The sequence below is a fragment of the Austrofundulus limnaeus genome, unplaced genomic scaffold, assembly GCF_001266775.1.
Source record: "Austrofundulus limnaeus strain Quisiro unplaced genomic scaffold, Austrofundulus_limnaeus-1.0 Scaffold101, whole genome shotgun sequence".
NCBI classification, from domain to species: Eukaryota; Metazoa; Chordata; class Actinopteri; order Cyprinodontiformes; family Rivulidae; genus Austrofundulus; species Austrofundulus limnaeus.
The window spans coordinates 779879-790283 of NW_013952503.1; the positions used below are offsets into that span (position 1 = coordinate 779879).

Consider the following 10405-nt stretch of genomic DNA (forward strand, 5'->3'; position numbering starts at 1 on the left):
CGACACAGCAGAATTTAATTAACAGTTTTAAAATTTACGGTGTCGTGCCCCAGTAAATCTGGGGTCTTTGGCTGTAATTACTGCCATACAGGTCTGAGGGGCCACAATACAGTCAGAACTGTGAGGAAATGATTGGTAACAGCTCCACCACTCCTCACTTCCTCCCCTCAGAGTTCATGACTGACTGACGCAAACTGAGGGCTTYCCCCCCACACACCTCATGGTTTAAATAATAATAATTACAGCAGGAGGGATTATAATCACAATGTCTCATCTCGCCCAACGGAGATGAGCCAGATTTACTTTGACAAGAAGACTGAAGAGGCRTCGGGAGCAGAAAAAATGTTGGCAAACCTCGATAAACATGACGACAGTGACAGGCAGGCCTCAAAGGAGACGTAAATCATAAGGAAGTGTTTTGTTTTTTTATCTGACAATTATGGAAATAACATTATTAGAAGTTGAGAAAAGTGATGATTTACTCCATATGCTTTTAAAGTCTTGTTGATGCAATTTGAAAAATTTGTGAAGAAAGTTCACAAAAAAACTAGGAATAAAAAACAATAATGGAGATTTTTTTTTTTGTAAAAGGCTGCAGTAGATCAGTGGTCAGGATTGCCCTTCAATCTGCAGCATGCTTGTTTTTTACAAGTACTCGAGTCGCACAAAATGCCCTAATACTCTGAACCGGTACCAATACCAGTACTGATACTGGGACGCTGCTATCAAAACCCCAATGAATGTGTTCCAGTTCACATTTCAAGTAAAAAGTTTGTCAGCTCCACGTCTAAGAAAGTTATACAAGTAGAAAGAAAATCTTATTTGTTTTTATKTATCTTACAATTTGGGGTACGATGGCACTGTTTTGAAAGTGTCACACCACAACTGGCCCAGTCGTGGTTTGGTTTTAGTGGCCCAAATCTGTCAATACTACACTGCTCAAAAAAAAAATAAAGGGAACACTTAAAGAACGCACGCTAACTCACGATCTTAATCAATGAAATATTCGCATTGAGTACTTTGTTCTGTACAGAGTTCTGTGCTTCACAAAAGTTTGATTTACTTGGACTTAGCATGCGTTGTTTAAGTGTTCCCTTTATTTTTTGAGCAGTGTACATCTGGCCTGGTTGTGGTTTGGTTCATGTGGTGATGGTCCATGCATGGACCACCTCTGTACTACTAAMCAGCTGTAATTATTTGCGGTATCTGAACGGACTGTTGCATTGTGTGGGCYAGAACTGGACCAGACAAATTTAGCTACGTATCTGTTTAGCCCCACCTCTGTTAGTACTGTATGCCCCAGGGCAGCTGTGGCTACAGTGTAGTTTGTCATCATCAGTGTGTGAATGTGTGTGTGAATGGGTGAACGTCWGTAAGCGTAAAGCGCTTTGGGGTCCGGAGGGACTTGATAAAGTGCTGTATAAGTTCAGTCCATTTACCATCTGGGATCTGAACACAATATTTTTAGCCACAACTATAAAATATTACATACAGCTAATGAAGAAATATAGTTCTAAATATACATTAGCAAGGCAATCACAAGGGACAATTTCCTCTTAGTAAAATATTTATTCTTTAGTAGTTTATGCAATATAATGATATTTTAAATCAAGACAAAGTACTGGTATGCCACAGGCAGGTCACCCTGAACAGAACGAGTGTATGAATAAAAATCTTTAATTACTATGGAAGTTTCACTGCAAATGTGAAAAATAATTTACATTAAACTAATCATTAACATATAATTAAAAAACCACTTCCCTGTCAAAGAAAAACAGGAGAGAATRCATTGGTCTACAGGATGGGATGACTTGAGTTTGTGGTTGAGCACATTTTGAATTATCTGCTTTCAGGATCGACCTTTGGGAAATTTAATTCCGTCGTAATCTGGGRAGGATTTAAATCGATCTGAGACTCACAGCTTATCGTTCACATCGGTAAGGCTAACTTCAATAATGATTTATCCGATGAACCAATAAAAACAAGTAATTAGACGATTAACAAGTTTTTAAATCTCTACACAGAGTATAGGGTTTCTGCTCATTTGTGAGCTCCCCAGTTTGTTCAATTGAAGACTAGTTTAATTATATTTTCTTTTTTAATTCATGAGATGTGATGTAAACACRCAGAGACACCAGTTGGATTTTGATGGGTTTTCTTTCTTTAATTGCAGAAAGCAGTCATCAGAAGGCGTACTGGGAATGAAAAAGAGAGGAATGCAGAAAACAGCCTGAACACACCTCCAGCCTTTCCGCCCACGCTGCACTCTCCAGATGATTTTCATATTTCCAGGAAAATAAAATAAAAATACAAATAAGAGTCTGCTGTTTCTAACAGCATAGTAGTGTAAAGCATTTGCCTTCACTGTACTCGGTACAAACGACTGTGTGATGGCTGTTTTTGTGGTGTATTACACGGTAACACAACACTGCGCTGAGGATGAGTCACAGCAGCACACCTATAAGAACACAGCACTCTGGTTTTCAGCAAAGCCACCGCACGTCAGAACAAAACAGCTGAACATTTCTTGGTTTATGTCATTTCTGAGGTATGAGAGTCGGATATTTACAGGCAAGGACAAAATACAGTATACTCTGTGGTGATTAGTTYCTCCTTCGTGGTATTTTAAGGACAAATTAAAAAATTAGGTAAATCATTCTGTCGGTTCCTTGAGTTTCTGCACTGACAGGAGCAGCTAGCAGCAGACAGGCTGAGTGAAGACTGTAAACAAAAAAGAAACAGGTTGTTTTACTCACAAATAAGAAAATATACCTCTTTATATCTTGTTTTTACGACAGAGTATTAGGGCCAAACTAAGAGAATCTTTTTAAATTACTTTTTTCATATTATGAGAAATTCAAAATGTTCTGAGAATAAAGTCATAATATAAAATAAACTCTTCTAAACACACACAGCTGTTTGAACAGTTTCCTGCAACTGATAATTTGATGCCAATGTGTAAAACCGATACCAAAATATAAATTCACAAGAGGCTCAACATTCCTCATTTTAGCACAGTGACTGATTTTTATGAGGAAGTTATCATAATATCATGACTTTATTCTTGTATAACTTTTTTATGCAAGATTGTAACTTTGTTCTCATAATATTATGTATTTTTCATACTTTTTTCACATAATATAGACTTTATTCTTGTAGGACTTTTTCTCGCGTGACTTTTTTTCCCACATGACTAAATCCCCATAATATTACAACTTTATTCTCATAATTTAAAATTTTAGTTTCGCAATCTGGCCCTAATATGCTGTCTTATGTTTTATAAACACATTTAGTTTATGAATAACATTGAAACTTGCATTTGGGAGGTTCTGAACTCTGCTGCTTGCATATTTAAARTTACAATCTGTTGTTTATCATTTATTAAAATATCTTTTTCTAGTCTCTGTGCAAAACTATAAGGACACGTTTAATCAAAAAAAAAGTGGTAGCGACTGTTTTGAAGAATGTTAAAATATCTCTAGAGCTGATTTTTAAAGCAGACTTTGTTCAGTCGAACCTGCCGTACTTCCATTACAACACAAATATGTTGTACAAGTGCAWCAAAATCCTGCTAAATACTGAAAACTCCTCTCAGTGTCGGAGGACAGCTGTTGTAGTTAAAACACTACGAGTTTAATCCTGAAATAAGCCTTGTTCGGTAAGGCATTCAATACCCTCTCATCTGAAAAGATTTTAAAATTTCAACCAAATGCAGTTTGATTCTCACCGACACACCATCCAAACCAAACCAAGTTCAAACTAATGACTCCTAATATTTATCTACAAAACAGTTTGAAATGTTGGTTCTAGTTTTATGGTCCGATATCCCTTCTCCACCCACAAACTAAACTTTTAAACCTTTTCCAGTGAATATCACCAGCGGTGCATCTGATTCGTTTTATTATCCTCTCTGAACTTTGGCATTTCAGCTATGAGGTCACGTTCTAATGGAACAGATTGAAAACCAGTGAGTTGATCATTACACGCTCAGGAACGTTGCTTTATTCGTTTAGCACTAAGAGCTACATGCAAAATAAAATCCAATCTTTTCGTAGAAGTAAAATTAAAGACCGAGCTTTGGGGGATGAAGAAGCAGAGCAGAGGCACGGCGTGGAATGCATAAATATGCTCTGTACGTTGTTGGGAGAAAGAARGAAAATGAAAGAGAACACTGCAGAGGAAACCTGAGAAGGAGAGCAGTTTTAGGATGAAAAGTGCACTAAAGCAGACAGCAAGAGAAACGGTTTGTTAAATCTGCTTTCACCTTACTTTCGTTCTTAAATTTTCACGCGCACTCGTTTTCCCCGAGTACATTGTACATGTTGACAGAAAAACCAGACGACTTGTCGTCTCTCTGTCTTTTATGTCCAAACCCCTCATCTTCATCGTCTCCGTCCTCATCGTCGTCTGCGTCCCGGTCTCTCTCTTCCTCCGGCTCGCTGCTTGTCTCTCCGTCCTCCTTGTCGCTTTCTTCCTCCTCCGTCGCTCGTCCTTGAAGAGCCATAATCTCAGGCAGGTCTGGGTGGTTCTCCCAGCGTTCTGCGGACCGAGAATAATCCTCAGGATAAACTGTCCAGCAGACATTTATGAACTCAAACATTTTAAACCAGGTGAGGCGGAGAGGCCCCTCTTACCTCTCAGACAGCTGTAGCCAGGTGGTCTGAGGCAGAGGCACAATCTGCCATCAATCGCCAACCTCAGCAGACTGTTAGCGGCACGGTAAACATCATTTCGAGCTGCTTTTGCTGTTTTATAGCCTCTTCTTTCTGCCCAAGCTGAAGACCATAAAGACAGAATCAGTATTTTAATGAGCTGCAGAAACAGTAGCAACTTGTGACATTAGTCATAAATAAAAGATGGTCTGTTTGTTTTCTTTTGTCTTGGTGTCATTTATTGCCACAACGAGATTGTTTCCAATAATAAACTGTTAGAAACTAATGAGCGGTGCCTCTGGAAGGAAATGTTTTTATAGTTTATTCCTCTGTGACGCAGAAATATTCTATTACATTTAAAAAGAAAATCACAATGCATCATAAAAGCAGATCTCACGCACGCACGCTTCACATTAGAAGACATTCACTAGGGTTTATATAATAGATAAATCCAAGTGACAGTTACAAAAAAAAAAACAGCACACAGCTATTTAAGACCAATAATGTTAGTGCTCTAAAGGCTGCTGCTGCGTTCATCACTTGAAGCTACATGATGATAATTGCATCATTTTGTTCGCAGAACAGCTCAGCCCTCCCCTTCTTCACACAAGGCTACTCCAAACTTTTTCTCAATGGCCAATACGCTGTTTTGTGTGACTGGTCAGAAGTTTGTGGTAGGGCTGCGCGGTATATGCGGCCGACGGTAGAAACGGTATGAAGTTGGCTTACGGTAAGAAATTTACCCTCTACTGTCCTATCGTCRTTATGTCATCGCACCTGTGTGAACAGGACTGTGAGTGCAGAGACAACTGAGCAGGTGGAGGTCGAAATAAAACCAAGAAATTATAGCGTTTTAAAATGCGTAAAGAGAGAGTAAATCCTCAAAATTTCCCCCTCCCACTGTAGAAAAGTTATGTCGAGATCACCCCCCCCCCTCCACGTCACGTAGAGCGAAGCTTTAATAACAATTGTTTTTTCACACTCAAGTTGTCGCAGAAAAAATTTGTTTTTATGTATTGTTACCCACCACAGAGATGATAAAAAAAAGACATGGACGGTTGTTCAGTCATAAATCCATCTTGCTAATGTAAAGTCGGCTTCTGCTCTGATGATGAAGATGAGCGCGCAGCAGAGCAGCAGCTGATAAGTTCAGCAGGCAGAAGCTCATTGTATGGCAGGCTGATATTAAAGCAAAAATGCTGGGTCTGATTAAGATTAGTTTTCTGCAAAAAAAAAAAAGCTCTTAAAATTACACTATCTTAACTTTTTATGATAGTTTTCTACTGCAATTTATACAATTACCGTGAAGGGATTCAATTTATACCGTGATATGAATTTGAGGTCATACTGCCCAGCCTTAGTTTGTGGGCGATTGTTCATGCAGAAAAGCATTTAGACAACAATGGCAGCATTTTGCTTTAATTATTTTGCTTCCAGAAGTCGACTGTTGTGCATCTAAACAACATAGATAGTTTTGAGGAGCAGTTGTCATTGAGCACATCCATCTATATGAGAATTTAAGATACTTATAAAGAGTCAAAGGGCCAAAAACACCTGACTGGRGAGACGACAGACACTGTGCATGGAGGAACCCGTCTGTTGAAAAATGTGCCGCTCTATTTGTGGCAGATTTGTGGTTAAACAGTGGAGTCTCCAAGCAGAAGGAAGCCCATCCTCTGACATGTTTAGCAGCAGGAGGGGTTTCCCAGAAGCTCTGCATCRTGTGTCTCATAACTTATGAAAGGTGTGAGTGAAAACGAACGCCTCGCAACCACGTGGCCGTGCTTCGCATCGAGCATGTTGGGCTGTTTTTGTCTGAGAAAGCCTTAAACAAGACAGTTCAGAGAACGCTAWAGGAAATTTAAAAAACTGGAGSGTTGACAAATATGACCCAAACAGAATATAACGATATCTACGCAGCACCGGGAGAGACTACATTCAACTTTGTTGCACTCCTACACACTTCAAGTACACAACAAAATGAGTTTAATGACTAAAAAGGTGGATTTTGCAGATGTCCTTTTAAATATGTTCTTACCTTCACACACGTCCCAGGCAGTCCAACTGGRCTCTTTAGACCCCTGTTGTTCTTGCTGTGGATCCTTCTCTTGCAAACTGGGGTGTTTGAGTTTCAGTACAGATAGAAAAGGAGTCCTCTCACACAAATAACCAACTGATGTGTACGGCTCTTGCAGCTGAGCCACCGGGTAAATACCTGTGAGAATCTTCAGGGAAAGACAAAAAAGGTTTGAAACTTCTAATCATGAAAAAACAGCACATCTTGAAATAGTAATATACAAAAGTGCCCAAACATTTTATTATGCCAGGTTCACACAGCAAGACAATCACGATGATTTTTGACCTAATTTTCTCCATCTGACAATCTTCAGGATATCCAGATTATCATGATGGCCCTAAAGATAATCTGATGAGATATTCCTGCTGTGTGTGGTGTTTTCACAGTGATCTAATCGGCTCAGAAGGACGTCAGGACCGCTCTGATCTCAAACCAGAGATATTCAACATGTTGGATTGTCTTGGCTCGATGTCCCAACGTGTGTGGTGTTCCCTGAGAACAAACAAGCTCGYAGTCGAATTTGACGTGCAGCCAATCAGAAAGCGAGGTGGCAGAAACATAGAGGAAAATCCAACGACTGCCATGGCGCACCAGAAAGTCCGCTGGACATCAGAGACGTCTTTTTGTTTTTCTGTTAAAAATAATCCACAAACTATCACCATTGTCATTGTTTCTTCCTAGTCAGCCATGTTCATTTGAGCTCACGTTTGATTTCAAGAGGTTTTGCGAGATTTCCTGTCAAATATCTGAATGTGTGTGAGTGAAATCTGTTGTGTTGTCTCTTGTAATGTAGATGTACAGCACACACTGTAGGACCAAACCTGTTAAATCTATTATTTTTTATCCTCATGTGTGGTGTCTCTCGGGTTTTGAAAATCAACTGAAAATCGCAAAATCTTGCGGCATGAACCAGGCACAAGTCGAGCAGCGATCAGAGGAAACCCAGAACATCATCAGCTCAACTAATAGCTGTTTGAAGCAGCTAATAAATCTATAAAAGTATTACTTTATCTAATGTTATTTATTTACTTTTATTTAATCAGACAAATCCCACTGAGATCACAGATTTCTTTTACAAGGGAGGCCTGAGGGTAACATGTTGTGAATGTTTTTGATCTGTGGGAWGAAACCGAAGCACCTGGAGACAAACACAYACAAAMACAAGGAGAACACGCAAACTCCACACAATCCCTGGTCTGAACTGGGAATCAAACCCAGGACCTTCTTGCTGTGACGCATCAGCTCTAACCACATTAAGCGGCCAAAAATCCGATTTGTAATCTCAAAGTTGCATTTGCACTCAAGTCCACAGTCCTACCTGCAGCTGCTTATTGACACGTGAGGGGAAGACCAGTCCAGGGCAGTCGCAGAGTTTAACTGTYGGGGTGAGGTAGTAGGTCTGGAAGTATTTGGTGTGGCCTGGMGTCCGAGACACACTCACAACCTTCCTCCCAACTAAACTGTTGATAATGGATGATTTACCAACGTTTGGAAAACCTGAAACAAAGAATAAATATGGGGTTTTATCTCCATCATGTCAGTATTTTGCCAAATTTCTAAAATTTATCTTCTGAAATTATGTGTTTTATATTTTAGGTGTTTTCTTATAAAACTCACCTACGCAGCCCAACGTAAGAACCCCGTCTTTGTAGAGCTCCTGTGTTGGGTTACTCATCTCCAGAGCACTATCACTTTGATGTTCCACCAGCACAGATTCAGCCCCTTCATCCGACTGCTCCTCGCCGAGTCGTGCTGCAGCAGCATCTCTCTGGATCTTCTGCTCCCAGCTGGACAGGTCCACTGAGACACAAAACATTACAAATATGTGTAAGAAATCAGGGATTAAACGAAAGGTCATTAATCAACAGTAAATGCCCAAGTTAGGTTAATAAACATGAGAAGTGCATGAACTTGTTCTCTCACCTCTCCCTGCTGTGATCTCCTGACAAGCTTTAAAGATTTCAATAAGACCTCCAGCGTGACTCCAGTCAGCCTTCCTCCTCATCCTCCTCTTCTGGAGCACTACCACAAAGACAAAATACAAAAAAATGAATAAATAAAGCAGGATGAACACGCCGCTATGTTGAAATCATTTAGTCCTCCATTAGTTTCCAGCTAACTCCTGCCTGAGCTCACCTGTGTTGTAGGACTGTCCAGGATGGGAGGTGAAACAAACTATGTGCAGRTGAGGGAACTGGGAGGTCAGGTAGTGTTTCCAGGCTATCACCAGAGGAGGAGGACACAGGTCAACTTTGTTCAACACCAGGATCACTTGCTTGTGTAGCTCTCCTGTGATGTAGTGGTACAGATCTGGAGGGAACTGCAGCACCTAGGTGGTTGTAAGAAACACAAACTTTAAATAAACAAGCCACACATCAAACTTATGTTAATATTATTAGGAAAAAGTTGGGCTTTTTTTAAACTAAGTGTGTCACASTCAAGAAATGGGGTTATTACAGAGGGTTTAAAGTTTGACAAACACAGGGATGGGCAACTGGTGGTCCGCAGGCTGTGTGAAAGTGTCTCAGTGGCACTGAATTTGTTGTAATGACAAAGTTTGCCACTAGATGGGGCCTCCAACACAGACGTCACCTCTTGCACATATCCTCTCTACGGATGAGAGAGATGTTTAACCATGGTGTGTGCCCGTCACACTCATGAAGATCACGAAGTCTGCATAATCACAATTACATCTGAACCTAGCTCCTTCAGACCTAGAATGGTTSTTGGTTTTGCTCCTTCATGCTGCAAAAGGTGAGTGACACAAAAAAAATAATCTTTTGCTGTGTGCATGTGCGCTTTCACAACTGCAGAGTACTTCACACCTCTGCGAGGGGTGTTACTGAAAACTTCCACTCTGAAATCTGGTTTCAAAAGCTGCCAGAGACTCAGATCTCTGGTGACGTTTAAACGAGCAACAATCACAACAAAAAGGTTGAGGTTTYACTGAAAACCAGCTCCGTGTAAACGGGGCCTAAGAACAGAGGAAAGAAAAAACTGGACAGATAAAATCTCATGTTTCAGGTGAAATGGGAGGCAGAATATCTGTTCAAAGAATTTCAAGGCAAACCTATGTGTTTAGTCTGCTTAGAGATGCTGTGTGCCATGAGGAATTTTAACTGAGGTCGCCACTACAACAGGTTGCACAAAGCTAAATATAAGAAGTACAATGAAATCGCAACGGCTGCTATTGTAGCTGACCTCAAATCGTCATAAACAAAAGCGATTTTTTACCAGAACCACAACCAGGCAGGAGTCTATGGCTACATTCATAACAGTGTTGTTTTCGTTAACGATGACGAAATATTTTCGTTGATGCCCCCTTTTTTCATGACGATAACGAGACGGTAACAAAATAAACATAGCTCTCTGATGACGACGTGACGAAAAGTGTGTGAGTTTTYGTTGACGAGATGAGACTGAACGAAAATGTTAGTCGGTGGTCTGTCAATCATTTAGAAGGCAGAGGGAGGGACAGCAGTGCAGTTACACACATGCGCACACACAGCAGCACAGAACATTTCCTCCTCTCATTCAGTAAATAAGGAAGACAAACAGCCTGTGCAGCTTCGCAAAAAATAAAACAATTTAAAAAGTCTGTCCGTCACCTGTAGCTTAACCAGGGAGAAACGTCTCCACCATTAAAAGCTGACGCAGGTCCATTCTGAGCTCAGAA

The 10405-nt window shown here is 40.3% G+C and overlaps 1 protein-coding gene across 1 annotated transcript in view; it reads right to left on the minus strand.

The window, feature by feature from the left end:
• Positions 1-2138: 2138 nt before the first annotated feature.
• Positions 2139-10405, minus strand: part of gnl1 (guanine nucleotide binding protein-like 1) — a 13286-nt gene continuing 5019 nt past the window's right edge. Inside the window, exons 6-12 of the mRNA XM_014013436.1 lie at positions 8866-9058; positions 8653-8751; positions 8347-8529; positions 8048-8226; positions 6691-6877; positions 4635-4775; positions 2139-4539 (exon numbers count right to left, since the gene is read on the minus strand). Coding sequence (XP_013868890.1) covers positions 4286-4539; positions 4635-4775; positions 6691-6877; positions 8048-8226; positions 8347-8529; positions 8653-8751; positions 8866-9058 — 1236 coding nt within the window. The 3' untranslated portion in view covers positions 2139-4285. The remainder of the gene's footprint in view (positions 4540-4634; positions 4776-6690; positions 6878-8047; positions 8227-8346; positions 8530-8652; positions 8752-8865; positions 9059-10405) is intronic.